The sequence below is a fragment of the Eubalaena glacialis genome, chromosome 1 (assembly GCF_028564815.1).
Source record: "Eubalaena glacialis isolate mEubGla1 chromosome 1, mEubGla1.1.hap2.+ XY, whole genome shotgun sequence".
In the NCBI taxonomy this organism is placed as follows: Eukaryota; Metazoa; Chordata; class Mammalia; order Artiodactyla; family Balaenidae; genus Eubalaena; species Eubalaena glacialis.
Window position 1 is genome coordinate 64221435 of NC_083716.1, and position 22345 is coordinate 64243779.

Consider the following 22345-nt stretch of genomic DNA (forward strand, 5'->3'; position numbering starts at 1 on the left):
AATGGATAAAGAAGATGTGGTACATATATACAATGGAATACTACTCAGCCATAAATAAGAATGAAATAATGTCATCTGCAGCAAAATGGATGGACCTAGACATCGTCATACTGAGTGAAGTAAGTCAGACAGAGAAAGACAAATATCATATGATCTTGCTTATGTGGAATCTAAAAAAATGATACAAATGAACTTATTTACAAAACAGAAATAGAGTCACAGATGTAGAAAACAAACTTACCTACCTACCAAGGGGGAAGGGGTGGAGAGGAGGGATAAATTGTCAGACTGGGATTGACATATACACACTATTATATATAGATAGATAAGGATAGATAACTAATAAGGACCTACTGTATAGCACAGGGAACTCTTCTGAATACTCTGTAATGACCAGAAAAGAGTGGATATATGTATATGCATAACTATTCACTTTGCTGTACAACAGAAACTAACACAACATTGTAAATCAACTATATTCCAATAAAAATTTAAAAAAAGAAAGAAGGAAGGAAGGGAGGGAGGGAGTTAGGAAGAAAGAAAGGAAGAAAGGAAGAAAGAAAATTTGGGGAGTTAAGCATTTCCCAGAATAATCGTTCCAGGGGAAAACCTGAGACATATACTTGCAAGTTTTGATTCCATCATCAACAAGGTCACCAGGCTCCACAGTCAGGCAGAGATGGGGGAGAAGAGTTGCCTTTGTGTCCCCCCCAACCCTTGAAGAGATATTGAAAATAACAAAGCAATCATCTTAGCAGCCACTTACTGACCAAGCACTTTGCATATTTGCATCAGTTCTCACAACAGCCCTAGGCATGAGTATCCTCATCCCCCTTCCAGGCTCTGCAAGGTTAGTCGATTGCCCCAGGCAGTACTTGCAGCTACTTAATATCAGTCATATTCACTCCCAAGTTGGATTCCAGCCCACAAGCTTCTGAGTACACCGTGGTGCCGGCATGAGATTCCCCCACCCTCATCCCCTTAGAGGTCACCTAGTTCATTTTGTCTTCCTTTTTATTTTCAAAAAAGCTTTTTGTTGTGAAAACTGTAACACATACAGAATAGTGGCATCTGCTCATTTTATAAAGGGCTAAACTGAGGCCCAGAGAGCAGAGGTGACCTTTTCAAGGCCACACAGTGAGATCACTCAGGAGCAAAATAATACCCCAAGCCTCCTGGTTCCTGGTCAGGTGATCTTAGAGCATCACAACTCTAGGCTCCTCCCACCCAGGACCAGGCCCCTCTGGCCGTTCATCATTGGTTCCCACCTCAGCCCAAAGTGAAGACAAAGAAAAGTTTGGATCTCTTCTTCCTGATACCTGAGAGCCACTGTCCTGCCAAGAAGTTCTAGGCCAGTGGTTCTCAAATCAGGGTTTCCCAGAGCAACAGAATATCGGCATCACTTCAGTGTCTGTCATCAATGCAGATTCTTAGGCCCCAACCCAGACCTGCTTCATCAGAAACTCAGGAGGAGGGGCCCAGGAATCTGCATTTTAACAAGTCCTCCAGCGCATTCTGATGCAGGCTCCTATTTAAGAATCACTACTGTAAGCATAGCCTTGAAAATAGGGGAAAAAGTGGGACTGAGAACAAACTCACTGAGGATTTGTGACCTGTTCCTTATTGATGGCTGCCCCCCCCCACCTCCCATCCCGTCTCCAAAACCTGAGCTTGAGTTTATGTGAACTCTGAGTCCTTGGCAGAGCTCCGTGACATCCAGAGGAACCAGAGACCGTCGCTTGTGGCCCTTCTCCACATCACCCTTCTTTTTTTCTCCAGCATTCCCTCTGCACATTTGTTGGCAAATGTCTAATGACCGTATCTAGGAGACCCGGATGGGCTAAGTTAACCACAGTGATTTGTCATGCATTACAGAACAGCTGATACCCCTGAGACCAGCTGAACCATGAGATCAGTTAGAAACAATGCTGTCGTGCCCTGTGTGTAGACCTTCTGTGGTTGTGGTTACAGTGTGTTGAGGGTTCAGGGAGAGGAGGTCTCCCTGTCCTTGTAAGGAAGGATGCCAGAAAGGCCAGCTGTCCTTCAGGAACTCTGCGTCTGCCATTTCCTCTCCCAAAACTGTCGGTCTACGATTACAATATCAGCATCCCTCTAGCCAAAGTCCAGTGCAGCCCCTGACATTGGCCCTTTGGGGTTCAAGAGAGGTAGTGAAACCGAGCAGGACCCTGTGGGGCTCCTGGGCACAAAAGCCTTTCTGTGTCCCCCGTTTCTTGTTTGTAGGGAATAGGCTTCAGCCTCCATGACGTTCCCTGAGTTCCAAAGGGCAGGTTCAGTGGGTTGCTAATCATGGAAGTGAGGGGATGCAGAGACAAGGAAGGAGCAATCAAGAAACAATAGTGCAGGGCTTCCCTGGTGGCGCGGTGGTTATGAATCTGCCTGCCAATGCAGGGGACACGAGTTTAAGCCCTAGTCCGGGAAGATCCCACATGCTGCAGAGCAACTAAGCCCGTGCACCACAACTATTCAGCCTGTGCTCTAGAGCCCACGAGCCACAACTACTGAAGCCCACACGCCTAGAGCCCATGCTCCGCAACAAGAGAAGCCACCGCAATGAGAAGCCCGCGCACCGCAATGAAGAGTAGCCCCCACTCACCGTAACCAGAGAAAAGCTTGCGTGCGGCAACAAAGACCAATGTAGCCAAATAAATAAATTAATTAAATAAATTTATTAAAAAAAGAAAGAAAGAAAGAAACAATAGTGCAGGGACTTCCCTGGTGGCGCAGTGGTTAAGAATCCGCTTGCCAATGCAGGGGACACGGGTTCGAGCCCTGGTCCGGGAAGATCCCACATGCCGCGGAGCAACTAAGCCTGTGCACCACAACTACTAAGCCTGAGCTCTAGAGCCCGCGAGCCACAACTACTGAGCCTGCGTGCCACAACTACTGAAGCCTGAGTGCCATGAGCCTGTGCTCCGCAACAAGAGAAGCCACTGCAATGAGAAGCCCACGCACCACAAGGAAGAGTAGCCCCCGCTCACCACAACTAGAGAAAGCCCGCACGCAGCAACGAAGACCCAACGCAGCCAAAAAATAAAATTAACTAATTAATTTTTAAAAATATATTTATTAAAGAAAAAAAGAAAGAAACAATAGTGCAGCCTTGGGGCAGGGTCCTGGTTCCACCTCAAAGGATACACATAACAATATCTTTGAGCTCTTCTGCAGAACTAAAACCCCCAACAAATGGACGATGTTAACTACAATACTTGATGAAGCATTCTTCATTCCAGAGAGAAGGTCACAGTTTGACAACCTCGAGAACCACAGAAGCTCATCAGGAAACCACCTGAGGCCAGATTAAAGGAATGCAGGCCCTGCACACACCCTGATCCTTAGCAGCAACCCCACCTTTGAACCAGCACTATAAAACTCCGCACCAAATCCCCCAGGTTGGGACACACAGTTTTTTTTTGTTTTTTGTTTTTTTTTTTAAATGTGATGATCCATTTATTTATTTATTTATTTATGGCTGTGTTGGGTCTTCGTTTTTGTGCAAGGGCTTTCTCTAGTTACGGCAAGTGGGGGCCACTCTTCATCGCAGTGTGCCGGCCTCTCACTATTGCGGCCTCTCTTGTTGTGGAGCACAAGCTCCAGACGCGCAGGCTCAGTAATTGTGGCTCACGGGCCTAGTTGCTCCGCGGCATGTGGGATCTTCCCAGACCAGGGCTCGAACCTGTGTCCCCTGCATTGGCAGGCAGACTCTCAACCACTGCACCACCAGGGAAGCCCCGGGACACACAGTTTTTGAGGGCATGAGCCCACTGTGTCCCCCTTTGCCTGTCAAAGCAATAAACCTATTCTTTTCTACTTCACCCAAAACTCTGTCTCTGAGATTTGATTTGGCACCAGTGCACAGAGGCCAAGTTTTTGGCATCAGTAGGCAGAAAGCAGAGACCACTCCCATTTCCTGGAGCCCCTTGGGTATGACAGAAGGACTCGGAGAGATTTGGCAAGGACCCATTTCTCACAAGTCTTTCTTCCAATCCTGGTGTCCCCTCAGATGCCATGGTGGCACCCGGCAGCAGAGAAGAGCCAGGCCTCCATTCTGTTCCTTTCTCCAGATCAGTTGAGTTACATGTAACAACAACAAAATTAAATACAGCTTAATTTATTACCCCACGTAATATGGAATACTGAAGCAGGCCCATTCTGGCCTGGTTAATTTGGCAACCCAAAAGAATCATCCGACACCTCAGTTCCTTCCTCTTTCCACTCTGCCATGTTTTGTGGTTAGTCTCATCCTCAGGCTTGTCCCTTCTGAGTCACAAGATGGCTGCATTAATGCCAGGCAACATATGTTCACCAGATGCGAAGATCACCAGAGGCAATGGAAGAGGGAGTTCTTTCTTGTCCCCACTTTTAAAAAATTTTACTATGCAAATTTTCAAACATACACAAAGGAAGACAGAATAGTATGAAGACCCGCTTCTCCCCACTTTCACCCATAACCCAGCTTCAATCATTATCAGCCCATCGCCAATCCTGTTTTCTTTACATCCTCCCCTCCACACCCTGGGTTATTTGAAAGCAAATCTCAGGCATTATCTCCCATTTAGTATCAGTAGTTAATAGATAAAGACTCTCTCTTCTTTAAAAACAAAAACAAAACAACATCAACAACAAAAACCATAATGTCTCTGTCACACCTAACAAAATTAACCACAATTCCTTCAAATCATCTTATATCGCATCATTGTTAAAATTGCCCCAACTGTCACAAATTTTTTTGTTTTGTTTAGTTTTGTTTTTAAGACTTGGTTTGTTCAAATCAGGGTCCAAACAAAGTCCACACATTGCATTTGGCTGATGTGTCACAGAAGAGTCTTTTCATCTAAACCAGGGGTGGGCAAACTACACCTAGGGCCAAATCCCTACACCGCCCTGTAAACACTCCCACCCACCTCCACTTGTTTACATGTTCTTTGGCTCATTTCTTGCTACAAAGAGAGTGGAGTAGTTTCTCCAGAGCCAGCATGGCCCACAAAGACTGAAATATTTACTACTTGGTCTTTCCAGAGAAGGTTTGCTGACCCCTAATCTAAACAACTTCCTCCTCTTTTTTTCCTCTCCATGTTTTGATAGAAGAAACCAGGACATTTGTCCTACAGAATTCTGCATTTTCTTCTGCCCCTTTTGAAGAACAAGGTAAAGGCTTCCAGAGGCCCCCTTGCAGAAGTTTGCCCTCAGGGTCCAGAATTTCCCTCAGCCCATTCCTCAGTCAGTCCCCAACAAGGGCCAAGGCCCTCCTATGCAGCCATAGCTGCTCTGAAGAAGATGAACAAATCATGTTTCTATGAGAGAGGACGGAGGGGAGTGAATGGTTACTACGTGGGAAACCCAGATTGATTCCAACTTTCCAAAATGAGCCAACTCAGCAAAATGCCACAGCTGGTCCTGTCTCCCTCTGCGGCTCTGATGGTCAGGGTGGCCCCCTCACTCCCAGGACACAGATTCTCCCTGCTCCAGCTTCCAACTCGTGGCCAACATCTAACAAACTCCTGGCATGCCCCCGTCGCAGCTCTGTGCTGGACACCGGGAGTCAGAGGTGAGCGTGGCAGACCAGTCTGTGTGTTCTGAGCTCACCGTCTAGCTGAAACAGGAGGAAAGGGGGCAGGGCACAACCTTTAAAAGAATGAAAGAATGACATAGCCCGAGGACACGACATAAACTGATTAGAACCAAGTAGGTCCGGTTCCCCTGGTGGCGCAGTGGTTAAGAATCCGCCTGCCAGTGCAGGGGACATGAGTTTGATCCCTGGTCTGCGAAGATCCCACATGCCGCGGAGCAACTAAGCCCGTGCACCACAACTACTGAGCCTGCGCTCTAGAGCCCCCGAGCCACAACTACTGAGCCTGCGTGCTGCAACTACTGAAGCCCGTGTGCCTAGAGCCCATGCCCTGCAACAAGAGAAGCCACCGCAATGAGAAGCCCGCGCACCACAACGAAGAGTAACCCCTGCTTGACGCAATGAAAGAAAGCCCGTGTGCAGCAATGAAGACTGAATGCAGCCAAAAATAAATTAATTAAAAAAAAAAAAGAGAACCAAATAGGTCCAAGATGGCAGACGAGTCGACTTCCACTAGACCTTGAGCCTCAGTATACGCTCACTGTAACACATCAGCAAGCTAAATGACACACCCACAGGCGCCATGACAGTCCCAAGGCCGACCATAAAGGTCAAAAAGTGGGTGGTGGCCCAATTTCTGGAAATCTCCACCCCTTCCCCAAAATAGTTGGAATACTCCTCCCACTCATTAGCCTATGAAATTACCCACCCCTGTAAACACTGACAACCCCATACCCTGGTGCCACTCTCGCCTTCTGAGATGGCCCACACTCTGTCTATGGAGTGTGTATCTCCCTAAATAAACCTTCCTTCACCTTACTATGGCTCGTTCTTGAATTCTTTCCTGCGCAAAGCCAAGGACCCACACGTGGTGGCTGTCCCAGGGACTCGTCTGAGACCTGGGACGTGACCATCCTCTCGAGCCCCACTCTCTTTCCTGCAACATAGTGAGGGTCACAGACAAGGGGGCTCTGGTCGGGGGGTGACCTGCTGGGAGGGGCGTAGGCACAGGTGCTTAAGGGCACAGAGCAGGGACTCCAAACCTACAGGTGACCCGACGTTAGACGCTTCCTGGAGGACATACCCTGTGGTTGGTGGAGAGAAGTGGGCAGGGATCCGACCTTGAGGTGCCTAAAAGACCATGTCCAGGGCTCTGGCCCATCCAGAGGGCTCTCAGCAGCCACCAGCAGCTTCTATGAGTGGGCAGGAGCAGTGTTAGGATTTGGAAAGCTAGTGAGATGTAAAAACTGCTCTCAAATTCCTCACTCACACTGTGGTACTGGGTACTTGAGGGTTTAGAGCCCGAAGGGGCGAAAATGTTAAGATATAGTGGGAAGGGGTGCTTATCACAGTATTGTCTGTCTTTCTGAAATACAGCAGATATACATATATTAAGATGTAGATCTTTGTGTTATAGTTTATATTTAAATATATAATTTATATAATACATACTATAAAATGTATATTATAAATATTATATATAATGTATATAAATATAAATAAATGTATAATATTATATTATATATTATGACATAAATGTATAACATATTTAATACATAATACAATACATACTTTAGTAACTATATAATGTGTTATATCATTATGTATCGATATAAACTATAATATAAAGATATATACATTTGGGACTCCCCTGGTTGTCCAGTGGTAAAGAATCCACCTTCCAATGCAGGGGACGCGGGTTTGATCCCTGGTCAGGGGACTAAGATCCCACATGCCGTGGGGCAACTGAGCCCGCATGCCACAACTACTGAGCTCCTGCACCTCAACTAGAGAGCCCACGTGCCCCAAACTACAGTGCCCACACACTCTGGAACCCACGTGCCACAACTACAGAGTCCACACACCCTGGAGCCCGCACACCACAACTAGAGAAGAGAAAAACCCACATGCAGCAATGAAAGATCCCGCATGCCTCAACGAAGATCCCACGTGCCACAACTAAGACACAACGCAGCCAATAAATAAATAAATAATAAATCTTCCAGAAAAAGATATATGCCTTATCTTTGAAGTATATCAAAGATATATTTGATATACTTCAGAAGGACAGAGAATACTGCTTTGTTTCTATATATTGTCAACACGGTGGGGTAGCAGTCTGGTGGTGAAATTGAGTCTCTGAAATGCAATTCAGGTGGTGGTGACTTCTCTTTACTCAAGGCCAACTTTGCTCCAATAGGTTGCCCTGGGCTGCGCCCCTCTTTGAGCCTCAGTTTTCTAAATCTGGACAATGAGACTACAAATATCTGTCTCCCATCAAGAACAGACACAAACCACACCAGCCATGTCTGAAAGCTCTTTAAGAACCAGCACAGAGAAGGCATAATATTATTGGCACTTCTGCTTCCTTCTTAGCCCCTAAAACTGAAAGCCCTGAGTGACTTAGAAGACCCTGCCCTCTGCACCACTCAAAGGGCAGAGTGGTTGGAGGTGAATCTACGTTCACTCATTCCCAGGATGACCTGCCCCTTTTCAAACTGAGGGCAACCCAGGTGCTCACGCTTTGCCTGTGAAATTCTTGCCTTCCAGCGCACAGAGCTTTCATAAGCCCTAGCTTCAAGTCATCACGAGTCAAAAACTGTCATGTGTGCAACCTCCAAAAGAGGGAGAGGCTGTCACCCGCCATCCAGCCATGGAGAAGGCTGCAGACATTTATTGAGCATCAACTCTGTACTGGGCACGGTGGAAAGCACTGCAGAGACCCCAGTAAACGTCAGCCCCTCCAGCTCTACTCTCCATTTACAAACTCTGAGCTAAATTCAGATGACCTGAACACATACCTGCTTGTGATTCAAATGGGAAGATGATGTTTTGTATGATGTCTAGCATTTGCTCAGCAAGAAAAAAACCTTGGCTGGGAAGTTAGGAGGCCAGGCTCTGGTCAGAACTCTGCTGCTGACTGACTGGGTAGTTCTGGGCAGTCCCTGCTGCCCTCTGCACCAGGAGTGGGTAGATGAGATCATCTCTGTGGTGCCTCTGAGCCCCGACCATCCATGACTCAGCCCCCAGGCCTTTGCACCCCTCTGCCCGGGTGCCTCTGCCCCACGCCTCCATCCGGCAGGCCAATACTCTTCCTTCAAATCCTTTGTCAGTGGTCACCTCCTCCATGAAACGCTCCCAGACATAGAACTACTCCCACTCTCCCAGCCAGCAAATCATCCAATCACTCCCTCTTCTGCTCCACGTCTATACCTCGGACAAGTCCGTAGGACTTCCTGTGCTGAAATCATCCATCTGTTTAATAACTGTGAACTAAAGGTCTCATTGCACCTTTACTTACTGCCTAGCATATAGTCTGGAACACAGTAAATGCTTTGTAAATGTTGGATGAATCAACGAATGAATGCATCAATTAATCATTTGTGGTTTCTTAAGTCTGCTGCAGTGTTAGGAGATTCCTGTTGTGGTCCGGAGAAAGACACATACTTCTTGTTGAAGCATTTCTTATCAACTTCTTAAGGACAGGAGCCATTCTTGGCTCAGGTTTTGTCTCACCAGAGCTTGGCACCCAGTAGGTGCTCAATGGATGTGTGTTTCATGGACCAGCATCAAGGTCCCCTCCCCTCAGCCCTCCATACTGGGTGAGCCACTCTCTCTAGGGGGTTCAAAGATTCCTCTAAGAGTTTGAACTCATTGCCATGAAGGGCGTGTGGATTAGGGATTAGATTAGGATAGAAAATATCTACGCTGGCACCAGCGTGGGGAGCTGCAGGTCAGGCTCCCATTGGCAGGGTGGTAATCGCAAAGAAGAGCCCACCGGCTCCTACAGCGTGCCCAAGATGACCATCACCACCATGGTTTATGGACCCGGGCTTAAGTAAAAAGTCACCAAGGAGAGAACCTCTCCTATCTCCTGTTACTAAATAATAGTGATAATGATACATTTGTGGAGCAAAGTGCAGGTACCACAGACTGCTGTTAAGGGCTGGGCTAGGTCAGCTCAGCCTTCGGCCAGGGGCGGGGGCGGGGGGGTTGGATGTTCTAAGTGTGACCCAGCCAAGGATAACGTCTCCTTCCCTTAGGACCCAATGTCAAGTTAAAATTGATTTTACCATCTTGATTCATTTAACCCCCGTGGGTTAGGGATTGTCCCCATTTACAGATGAGACAAACTGAGGTCCAGAGACGTTCATAACCAGCCCAAGTAAGCAGCAGAGTTGGGACTTGGAGTCGGCTCATCAGACTCCAAAATCCACGCTCTCCAAGCTCCTGGAGGGTCTGCAAGCACATCATTTCTCACCTAATTGTTAGCTTCATAATGGTTCCTCATAGCACATGGCTCCCCATGGTGCCTGGAACTGGGCTGGATCCACAGCCAGCTCTCAGGAGACTGAAGGGTACTGATCAAGTTCTGTGCCTGATTGAGTTCTGTGCACTGATTAAGCTCTTGATAGAAACAGTGCCCGCAGCCCCGGCTGGAAGGTGAGAAAGGCTATCAGGCTCCAGGGATACTCAGGCCTTGGGAACTCAGTGAGGCTGGATACACACCATCTCACCCAACAGCTGATGGCAACACCCCCAGTGGTCACCATTAGTCACCCAACCGCCACCGGCACTTCTGTTCTTTTTATAACTCCAAGCAGCTGAGGCCAGCTGAGCCCTACAGCCAGCCGTGCACATTTACGCTCCACAAGCCTCCAGAATATGATTTTTGGCAAGGCCTCCAGATCAATTAGCCAAGTCAGCCTTGGAAACTGGGAGGCTTGTGTGGGTAGGAACCAGGCCAGAAATCCCTCCCAGGGCCCCTGACTCAGTCACCAAGTGGTTACTTAGGGTCAGTGGAGCTGAGCCTTGGGCGGAGCGGTAGAGAGCCGCAGAAGACAAGGTCATGGAGAGAGCAAAGTGCAGGGAGAATTGAGGTACACAGTGAAGACCCAAATGTGGAATAGGCTAAGATTGCACAGTACAAACTAGATTGCACAGTACAAACTAGATTGCACAGTACAAACTGCAAAACCAGGGCTCCTGAGCCGTGTGCTTCCCTGAGTCCACTCCAGCTGGCCCAGAGGAAGCTTCCTCCTACTCGGAAGCAAGTGACCTCCACTGAGTGATCAAAATAGGTCCACATACCCCTGCAGCCCCATGGCCCGGAGAGCAGCTGAGAGATGAGCCCTCTCTGGAGGCAGCCACACCCGGTGACCTAACTGCCTTACCGGGGCGGGGCGGGGGGGCGGGGGAGCCCTCCCTCAGTCCCGAGGGAGTGGCTTTTGGAAGGTGCATCGCTGTCAAGGGGCAAATGGCCCAGAAAGCAGGTGGATTTAGCCGTCACCGGAAGAAATGTCCACAGCTGCGGTCCATCCTGCGCTCTGGGTTTCAAGCAGCACTGCAACAGCCTGGGCTCAGATTGGATCCACCCAGTGCTGTCTGTCAGCCTTGGGGACTCCTGGTCCTTCCTCCTCCTCCTGTCTGCAGCAGTGCAAACAGCAGCCGAAGTGACAGGCGGGCAGCGCACTTCCTCGAGCCCCACAGCCTCATTATCAGGAAGGACTATGGGGAACCTTTATGCTCCAAAAACCCCTCGGGTGAGACCCTTTGCTACCACGTCCGTGGGGTATATCCCCCCCCTACAGCTGCCTCTGTCGGGCTCTTATCCTCTCCTCTTCCAGAAAGACATGTCTCCATCAGCACCCATCCTCGTCACCAAACCTGTGAAGCTTTGAAGGGTCTGAGATGTCACCCTACTTGTACGCCAATCCCCAGTTTCCTGGCAGAAGACACTAAACTCCCAGGTCGGAGATCAAGGACCTTTTGGCTCACAGCATTCTTAGCAGCATGAGCTTCACGTTCCCTTGCCCCCAAGTTGCACCAAGTTGGAGGCGGGCCTGGGTGGATGCCATGCCCTCGGTGGGTTTGGGTCACAGCTGAGGAACCCTGAGTTTAGGAAATTCCAATCTTATAAGGGGCTACTAGCAAGCCTGCCCAATCATTGCCCTGGGGGCACAGCAAAAAAATCTGCCCTCTGTCCTGGGGAGAGATAAGATCTTCAGCTTGCAGGGCCATTTGTTATGCAAAAATCCTCAAAGAGATAGTTCTGTACAGAAAGCCATAGACATCTCCCAAAAGACACTGTGGGGGCAATGCAAGCCTGTAAGCTCAGCAGGAGAGGCTACCTGCCTCCATAAATACAAGGGCAAGCTGTGAGCCACATCCTTTTCTTCCCTTGGCTGAGCTCTGCCTTGGACTAGAGCATCTAGAAGCAGAATCCAAGACAATACAGGTGAGGGCTGGTGGTAGAGCCAGGTAACTGGAGTCCAGGAGAGGGAAGGAGGCTGGGGACGGGGTGGGGACTTCCAGGACCACATCAGACTGATAAGGAGGTCCCCCCGGGGTGCAGCCTCTGACTTAGATGTGACTGCCCACAGAGGACCGCTACCCTTGGGACTTCTTCCTGCTTGATCCGTGTTACTTCCCTGACCCTAACAAGAGAGAAATCCCCAGTGGAACACAGATCTCATCCAGATGGTAGGAATCTGAGGGCTCTACAAATTTAGCCCAGAGGTTAAAGCTTTGGGCTCTGGAACCAGACTAGCCCAGGTTCAAGCCCAGTGCACTAGGTTCAAGTCCAGGTCCAAGCCTAACCAACCACCTGAGTGACCTGGTACAAGTCACTTCACCTCTCAAGTGTCTCACTTTCCTTCTCCGTGAAATGAAAAGAAAAAAGGTACCCACTCATGAGGGATCTTGCAAAGATTAACCCGATAACCCATGGGAAAGGCTAAGCTATCACAAAGTAGCAATGCTGTGATTGATGACCACTAGTATGCCAACAATTTCTCTGGTGGGAAAACTGAAGGCAGAAAGTGTAGGTGAATTGGCCAAAGTCACACTGCAGGAGAACACAAGCTCTAATATTCCAACCCAGGTTCCCCAACATCCTGTCCAGGGTGCCCACATCAACAGGGGGTGCCCTATCGACCAACTCTACCTCCTTCTTTCCATCGTCTCTCCAACCTCAGCAGCCTGATACCCCCAACTCAGGCAGTAGATACTGTGGCAGGGGGATTCCATGCACTGCTCCTGGTTTGTCCCTGTCAGATGCAGGATCCCAAAGGGCTTAAGGAAAATAAGCAACGCTGGCTCACCACTTACCAGCTCTGTGATTTACAGAACATTTCTTAAACAACCGCCCCACCAAGTCTCAGTTTCCCCATCTGTAAAGTGGGAAAATCACAGAGCTGGTTTATCAGACTTTACTGTATACAAAGTACTTAGCAGAGTGCCTGGCACATCGTAAGAACTCGACAAATGTCAGCTGTTATTCTGACTGCATTTAGTATTCTTGCTCTAAATGAGGATGACAAAATACTCAGACACACAGGTCTGGGGGCTTTGGTATATTCTGTGCTCTGTAAATGAGAAATTGAGAAATTACCAAATAAGATTGTGCATGGATGTGAAAGCCCTTTTAAACTATACTAAGCTGTGCAGGTGAGAGAGGCAATGATTAAATGGCCCAGAAATGTGCTTCCATCAGAAAGGCCTCGAAGCAGAGCAAGTAAATAGAGCTGCAGCAGGGTAAGGACATGGTGACCACAGGCTGGGCTCAGTTTTCCAAGCTCCCTACACTAGAATGAGAACAGGGGTGAAGATGACCAGAATGCCAGCAGCCACCTGTCAGAGGTCCCCACTAGGTCCTTTCATATCCACAATGATCCTGTGTGCTTCACTGGGCAAGTGGGTATCAATACTCCTGTTTATAGATGTGAAAACAGAGGCTCTGGCCCATGGTCACAGAGCCAGCACTGGAACCCATTCAACAGAACACCCAAGGTCCCAAAGATGTAGGGACCACAGTGGGGCCAGAGCCAGGTGGGTCTACGGCATCTAGAGGGCCTCTGTCCTATTTCTCACAGATCAGATTAAGCGGTGGCTGGGTGCGTGACAAGGGTGAGCAACTCTTCCTGGTTTTCCCAGGACTTTTCCAGTTGTAGCATTCAAAGTCCCTGTTAGGCAAACTGGGATGGTTGGTCATGAAATTGAGCAGGCCCTGAGGGCACCTTCCTGGGTCAGACCTCCCATGTCCCCCGCTTCTTGCTTATATTTTGAAAAGCTTTAGCCTCCTACACATTCCCCGAGTTCCAAAGAGCAAACGTAATCAGTTAATAATTAGAGGAAAACAAAGGAAAGCAGTCAAACAAAACAAAATAATAATAGCTTAGCCATAAAACAAAGTCAAGGACACTTAGTTTCTCCTCAAGGGCTATAGATAATATCCTAACACATATCCTTGAGTTGTTTTGCAGAAACTAAGACCCGCCCCCCCACCAGGCAGAAGAAGTTAACTGCGTGATGACCACCAGAACGTAGACCTGTCTGGACAGGTTGGAACGAAAAAATTGATGATTGAGATTCCTGAAATACCACCCTGTTATCTCACCACCAACCAATCAGAAGAATGTCCACAAGCTGATCACATACCCTGCAACCCTCACCCCTAATGTGCCTGTAGAAACCCTTGCCTGAAAGCCATCAGGTAGTTGGGTCTTTTGAGCATTAGCTGCCCATTCTCCTTGCTTGGCACTCTGCAACAAACACTGTACTTTCCTTCACCACAACCAAGTGTCAGCAGATTGGTTTTGCTTCATGTCGGGTGAGCAGACCCAAGTTCAGTTCAGTTAACAGTGACCAGGAGCCACTGGCTTCAGAATGGGGCCTATTCCCTTCCAGAGAGCCCCTGAGTACCCTCAGAGAAGCCATTCTCAGCTCCTGCTTCACACCCCACACTCACTCCACTGTTGCCAAGGAGACCTGCCCGTGCTGGAGGTGGAGGTGCTAGAAAGAGGGCAGGTGTGGCTGAGTCAGCGGTGCGTGGAGAGGCTGAGGAGGGAAGGAGGTGAGAAGCTGCAGAGACCTGCTCTTATACTTCCTTCTCGGGCTCAGCTCCACGTGAGCTGGTGCTCCTGTCTCCACAGCTCCTCCCAGGCATCCTCCTCCTACTGCGGCCCATTTGCCCTGCTTGTGGCTGGCGGGGGAGCCCATGGATGTGACCAGCCTATGGCACTTGGGATCCTTCCTGGAGGACACATAGCACTTCCTATGGCCCAACGGCACTTGCACCCTCTGACACGATGCCTGCAGTGGGGCACTCTCCAGCACCTGCCCTTGGCCCCCACCAACTGGCCCACCTAGAGCTCCAGCTCCCAGTGTTACCTGGCCAGGGCCAAATCCAGCTCTCCGCACTCCCAAGGAAGTTGGCCAATGTTCCAGAACCAGTACAGCTTCAGCACAAACTCCGTGGAGCGTTGCTTCTTGCAGGGGTGAGGCCTGCTGGGTGGGGGAAAGGTCAAGGAGAATGTAATGCTGGGAAGGAGGAAGGAGTAGCAATGTTCTATTTGCAATGAGAAGCATAGAGACGGAGACGGGGGATGAGCAGAGGCCACTCAGGATGCCTCACAGGAGCCTTCCTGGGATAGGACTGATCCAGCAGTGCCAGTTTACTAACAGGGGGGTCAGTGATATGGTTGGTGATATTGATGGAGAATTAGGCTGAGAGAGCATTTACTATGTTATTTAAATGATTTTTCTGTACTTTTCGAACTTTCAACATGAGTAAGTATTGCTTTCATAATCAGGGGCAACATTAAACAAAATCAAACCTATAGGCTCATCCATATCCATTTTCTATGTTGCCTCTTCCACAAAGTTTTTCCTGGCTCCTTGGAGGGACAGTGAAAGAGCCCCTGTGACCCGTGCCAGTGCATGTGCCATGGCTCGGCGGCCACCAACCAGGACTGCTGTCCCAGCAGAGGGGCCTGGCCCGCCTGGAGGTCATGAGCTTCCTGGTGACGGGTCTGTGGGGAGACTGGACCACTGCCACGGACGCCTATCTTAAGGTCTTCTTCGGTGGCCAGGAGCTGAGGACCGGCATGGTGTAGTACAACGATCACCCCAGGTGGACGACACGCCCTGCCCACGGGGTGGGGGGACCTGAGGGTGCAGGACTCTGGCTGGGACGATGACTACCTTGGCTCTTGTGACCCCAAACTTACTGCCCAGAAGTCGGAGGTCAAAGACACCTGTTCCCTCAGTGAAGGGACTCTGGAGTTCGTGCACAAGGTGACTGGCGCCCCACACCTGAGAGGAGCCGGGTGCCTGCACTACAGCCCTCAGGAAGTCTTGGGGGAGCTCCCAGGAACCGCAGTGGGGCTTGCGGGGAGGGCTCATCCCACCCAAAGGCTGGGCCTGCTGCCTTCCCCAAGAGCAACCAGAGACGTCTGGGTTCCCAGGAAGCTGAAATGCAAGGGACATAGCTCCGCTGAGGCCCTTCGTCCAGGGAAATAAAGGGATAGGAGGTGGCTGACGGGGCAGATCAAGGGCTACTGGGAGGAGGTGGGATGGGGATGGGACCTCCCCTGCTTTTTATTCCACCAGGTGCTCTGTAAAGGTGCTTTCCCCAGATGCCCTGGCTGGGCAATGAATTCACGAATCCTTATACAACGCGTAACTGGTCCCTCCAGTGCTGTGCTGGGCACTGAGACCCATGGGGTTTATTCTTAGAGCTGCTGGGCTCTGAGAACGAGGACAGCCTGCTGCTAATTATCTGGATCCTGTGATGTGGGCTTTGGGTGGCTCTCAGGCCCTGCCTGTCCTGCTCAGAGCCCCTTGCTGTCCAGGGAGTGAAGGGGCTGCAATGAACTTGACTTTGCTCTAATCCCAAATCTCCTGAGACCACTTAGGGGCCTTCCTTCCATCCTCCCCATCCTGGACTGGGAACCAAACAGAGCTGTCCTAGCCTCCCTCTCACCCACCTCAGTCCTGATAACCCTCTCCAGGTGGGTCTACTCATGGAAAAGTTCCGGGGCCCTTTGAAATTAGTAAGCTGCTCTGGGGTTCCAAGGAACAACAGAAATGCCTGTCGTGAGTGTATTTCTCTCTTGGTGGAAATTGAAGAAAGAGGTGTACCAGCCACTGGACTATGACATTCAACAAAAACCTTCCTATAATCCTCAAGAGGGCCTTATGCCACAGCAAAGAACGCTTTCAACGGGACCCTGGATCTGAAGCCCGTGGAGTCTGCTGGCGGCGCACCTCTACAGAGGCTCCTGACTCGCTATCCCCAGATGTCCTCCGCTTGCTGACATGTTGCGTGTTAGCCGCCCTGGGTGGAACAGGAGACAATCACACTCCCCACTCCACCCCCAGAGGCCAGGCCCTGAAGACTCTTGTGGGACCCAGTCACAGGGAAGACAACTCTGTCCCTCACTGCCCACCTCAGACCCGCAGGCCTGACCCCAAGGCCCCTCAGGATGTGGTCTATTCTCTTCCTCTTCTCCACAGGCCCATTTTAAAGTGGTTTTTGCTTTTAACCAAAGCTCCATCTTTAACCCAAAGATAAATTCTATCTTTTAGCTCTTCCCCAAACCAAATGAAGACAAACAAAAAAATCTGCTGGTACACACCGATCAGAATAGCTATCATCAAAAAGTCTACAAATAATAAATGCTGGAGGGGGTGTGGAGAAAAGGGAACCCTCCTACACTGTTGGTGGGAATGTAAATTGGTACAGCCACTATGGAAAACAGTACAGACGTTGCTTAAAAAACTAAAAATGGAGTTACCATATGATCCTGCAACCCCACTCCTGGGCCCATATCCAGAAAAGATGGAAACTCTAGTTCAAAAAGATACATGTACCTCAATGTTCATTGCAGCACTATTTACAATAGCCAAGACATGGAAGCAACCTAAATGTCCATTGACAGAGGAATGGATAAAGAAGATGTGGTACATATATACAATGGAATATTACTCAGCCATAAAAAAGAATACAATAATGCAATTTGCAGCAACGTGGATGGACCTAGAGATTATCGTACTAAGTGAAGTCAGACAGAGAAACACAAACATCATATGATATCACTTATATATGGAATCTAAAAAAAAAAATGATACAAATGAACTTATTTACAAAACAGAAATGGACTCACACACACATAGAAAACAAAAACTTATGGTTACCAAAGGGGAAAGGGGCAGGGGGGGAGATAAATTAGGAGTTTGGGATTAACACATACACACTACCATATATAAAATAGATAAACAATAAGGACCTCCTGTATAGCACAGGGAACTAAGTTCAATATCTTGTAATAACCCATAATGTAAAAGAATCTGAAAAAATATATATATGTATAAATAAATCACTTTGCTGTGCACCTGAAACATTGTAAATCAACTATTCTTCAATTTTAAAAATCTGCTGGTAAACCTAAAATAGCATTTTCCCCACTTCTTGACAATAAACTTTCAAATATAGTAGGGTCTACTCTCAGAACTCCATTTGCATCTAGAAGCAGAGCCTCTCCGAAAGATAGAATCTCAACATGAACTGGTCTCAGAACTGAGATGACTCATCTCCTGTCTCCCCCAGTGCACACCCTCCAGCAGCTGCTTGCCCCTCCCCAGGGGTGGGAGCTCACTACCTCTGAAGGATGCTCATTTCATAACAGGATGATTCTGACTCATTAAGACAGTTGTTTTCTCACCTTCAGCTCAAGCGTGACCCTCCTCCCTCATGGTCTAGTCTTTTCTCTGGGCACCCAGACACCCTCCTCCCTCAGCATCGCTGGACAGCAGTAAGGACCCCTGAGGTTTGCTCACCGGCCTTTGTTCACGCACAGCGTGCTTCCGGTCCCTAGAGCACTTGACCGGCTCTAGCTCCTTGGGCCTCGCAACAGCCCTGGCAGTAGGCAGGGCTAGTTTGGGCACGGATGGAGAGGCGGACACTCAGGACACTTTCCCATCGCCTCCAGTTCATGCATAAACAAGTGCACCAGCCTGGAAACCAGGCCTCCCCATTCCTTGGTCAGTGCCACGTTCATCATGTTGGATCACACTCCCAGGAAGCTCTGGGGTCGGATGGTCTGCGTCAGTCCCAGCTCTGCTTCCTGCTGGCTGAGGGACCTCTCAGCCTCACTTTCCTCATCTGCAAAATGAGAAGCAGGACAAGAAAATGCAGGGTAAGAGGGCGAGAGATTGTTCAGGCAAGGATTGCCCTCCTCCTTGGCACTTTACCCCAACCACTGACGTGCAGGACTGGCTGCCGGCAACATTGCAAAGAAGCCATCTGGTGGTTAAGTGCAGGAGTTCTGGACTGAGCCCGCCTGGGTTCAAACCCCAGCTCTGCTGCCTACTACGTGAACTCGTGTAAGGATTAAATGAGATAATGCACATTAAGTGCTTAACACAGTGTCTGCCCCAATAGATGCTCAAAACAATACTTTTAAATTTGAACTTTAATCCTCCAATATCCACAGTATGCACCCTCCCCTCACTGCCAGCTCCTTTGCTTCCATGATTCTATACCCTCCAGATGCCTAGCTCCTACTTGGCTCCCTTCCCAAGTTGGATGTTTATCCCTTAGTTGATAGGGAGGCACGGAAGGTGGTTGGACAGGGAATGAATCTGTTCAACAGGAAAGGATCTGAGCACATGAGGGGCTGTGCAACAGGCCGTGGGTGAGATGAGGAGGCCTGACCCTACCGGCTGCAGGTCTAGGAAAGGGTATGCAAACCCAAGAAGCTGGATGAATATACACAGCTGTTGATGGATTGAGGGAAGGGCCTGGAGGGAGGAGGAGCAAATAAAGATGATCCCACTGGTTCTTGCCTTGGTAAATGGGAGCAGGTGGGAATCATCCCCTGAAATAGGGAAGAGAAGTTCAGAAGGGAAAGGGAAGAGTTTCTTGGAACAAAGGTTTGAGGTTTCTGGAACTCAAGCCATGGAACCCACCCCAGCTCCCTGGGCTAGGGAGAAATCCGAGGATCATCAGCCTCTGGGTGGCAATGGAAGCCACAGGAGAGGATAAGCTGACTCCAAGGCCAGTGCATGCAGACAGAATAGAAGCTTGATGGTGGAATTAAAACACTCCTAGTAACTGGAGGTCTTGCCCCTTGAGAATGACCTTCATAAGGTTCTTATGTGCGGCATAAGATAGAGGTATATCAGTGAAATAAAACTGAGGACCCAGAAATAAATGCATGCTTTTTTTTTTTTTTGGCCACGCTCTGCAGCATGCAGGATCTTAGTTCCCTGATCTGGGATGGAACCCACACCCTCGTCAGTGAAAGCCTGGAGTCCTAACCACAGGACTGCCAGGGAATTCCCTAAACACATGCTTTTTATAGCCAATTGATTTTCAACAAGTGTGCCAAGACCATTCAATGGGGAAAAATTAGTCTTCTCAACAAATGGTCTGGGAATACATACTTGCTATACATACAGGAAAAAAAAATGAAGTCGGACCTTCACTTCACGTCATATATAAAATTAATTCAAAATGGATCAAAGGATGTTAACTAAACTTACTGTGGTAATCATTTCACAACATAGGTAAGTCAAATCCTGCTGTACATACACCTTAAACTTACATGATACGTCAATTATTTCTCAATAAAGTTGAAAGGAAAAAATAATAGCAAGCAGGAATTCTATTTATTCCACCATTACAACTTCACTCAGACTGTACTCTGTATGCTTTAAGAGTAGATTTTCCATATCCATACTGATGTCTTCTCATGACAATGTTTAACATTGATAGCAGTTGTGTTTTTCTTTCTAATATTGGAGATTTTCTTAGGATATTTTAAAAAATTAATTTATCATCTGAAAAACAAAGTGGATCAAAGACCTAAAGGTAAAATCTAATATTACAAAACTCGTAGAAGAAAATATAGGTATGAATCCTCATGGATTAGGCAATCCTGCCTTGTATTAGGCTATTGTTTCTTAGATTTGACACCAAAAACATAAGCAACAAAAGAAAAAAATAAATAAACTGAAATTTATCAAAATTAAAAACTTTTTTTTTTTTTTTAAACATCTTTATTGAAGTATAATTGCTTTACAATGGTGTGCTAGCTTCTGCTTTACAACAAAGTGAATCAGTTACACATATACATATGTTGCCATATCTCTTCCCTCTTGCATCTCCCTCCCTCCCACCCTCCCTATCCCACCCCTCTAGGTGGTCACAAAGCACCGAGCTGATCTCCCTGTGCTATGCGGCTGCTTCCCACTAGTTATCTATTTTACATTTGGTAGTGTACATATGTCCATGACACTCTCTCACCCTGTCACATCTCACCCCTCCCCCTCCCCATATCCTCAAGTCCATTCTCTAGTAGGTCTGTGTCTTTATTCCCATCTTGCCACTAGGTTCTTCATGACCTCTTTTTTTTTTTTTTTTTTTCCCTTAGATTCCATATATATGTGTTAGCATACTGTATTTGTTTTTCTCTTTCTGACTTACTTCACTCTGTATGACAGACTCTAACTCCATCCACCTCATTACAAACACCTCCATTTCATTTCTTTTTATGGCTGAGTAATATTCCATTGTATATATGTGCCACATCTTCTTTATCCATTCATCCGATGATGGACACCTAGGTTGCTTCCATGTCCTGGCTATTGTAAACAGAGCTGCAATGAATATTTTGGTACATGACTCTTTCTGAATTATGGTTTTCTCAGGGTATATGCCCAGTAGTGTAAAAACTTTTGTGCTTCAAAGAACACCATCAAGAAAGTGAAAAAGACAACCCACAGAGCAGGGGTAAATTTTTGCAAATCATGCATCTGAAAAGGGTCTAGTATCCAGAATATATAAAAGAAATTTACAACTCAACAATAAGACAAATAACTCAATTTTTAAATGGGCAAAGTATCTGAATAGACATTACCCCACAGAAGATATACAAAATGACCAATAAACACATGAAAAGACGTTCAACATCATTAGTCCTTAGGGAAATGCAAATCTGAACCACAACGAGATGCCACTTCCCATGTGCACATCATTAGTCCTTAGGGAAATGCAAATCTGAACCACAACGAGATGCCACTTCCCATGTGCAGATGGCAATTTCTCAAAAAGTTAAACCTAGAGTCACCATGTGACCCAGCAATTCCACTCCTAGGTATATACCTCAAAGAAATGAAAACGTATGTCCACGCAAAAACTTGTGTATGAATACTCATAGCCCCGTTGTGCATAATAGTCAAAAAGTGGAAACAACCCATCACCTGATAATTGGTAAACAAAATGTGGTATAACTATACAATGGAATATTATTCAGAGATGAAAAGAAAAGAGTACTGATAAATGCTACAACATGGATAAATTTTGAAAGCTTTATGCTAAGTAAAGGCATCCAGACACACAAGGCCATACATACATATCATATGATTCCATGTATATGAGATTTCCAGAATAGGCAAACCCATAGAGAGAGAAAGTGAATTAGCTGCTGGATATGGGCTTCTTTTGGGGGTAAGGAAAATGTTCTGGAACTGATAGTGGTAATAGTTGCACTACATTATGCATGTACTTAATGCCACTAAATTTTACACTTTAAAAGGGTGACTTTTATGGTACATAAATCTTAATTTTAAAAAGGAAAAACATTTATTTTCTAGGTATGGGCTTATTCCGATTTTTTATTTCTTTCCATGTTAGTTTTGGTAAGCTATGGTTTTAAGAAAATATTGATTTTACCTAAATTGTCAAATTTATTGGCATGAAATTGTTCATAATATCTTATGATCTTTTTAATGTTTGTAGGCTCTGTACTGATATCACCTTTTTCATTCCTGATCTTGTCAATTTGTGCCTTCTCTCTCTTTTTCTATATGTCTTGCTAAAGGTTAATAAATTTTATTTGTCATTTTAAAAAAACAACTACGGCTATTGATTTTTCTTTATGGTATATCCGCTTTCTGTTTCATTACTTTCTT

General features: G+C 47.3%; 1 protein-coding gene across 1 annotated transcript in view; it reads right to left on the reverse strand.

Moving 5' to 3' along the window:
- The window catches only part of ADAMTS14 (ADAM metallopeptidase with thrombospondin type 1 motif 14), a gene marked incomplete at its 5' end in the record, with an annotated part of 112270 nt that extends 97470 nt beyond the window's left edge, over nt 1–14800 (reverse strand). The window contains one exon of the mRNA XM_061190284.1: nt 14759–14800. Within this exon, the coding sequence (XP_061046267.1) occupies nt 14759–14800 (42 nt within the window). The remainder of the gene's footprint in view (nt 1–14758) is intronic.
- Nucleotides 14801–22345: the final 7545 nt, after the last annotated feature.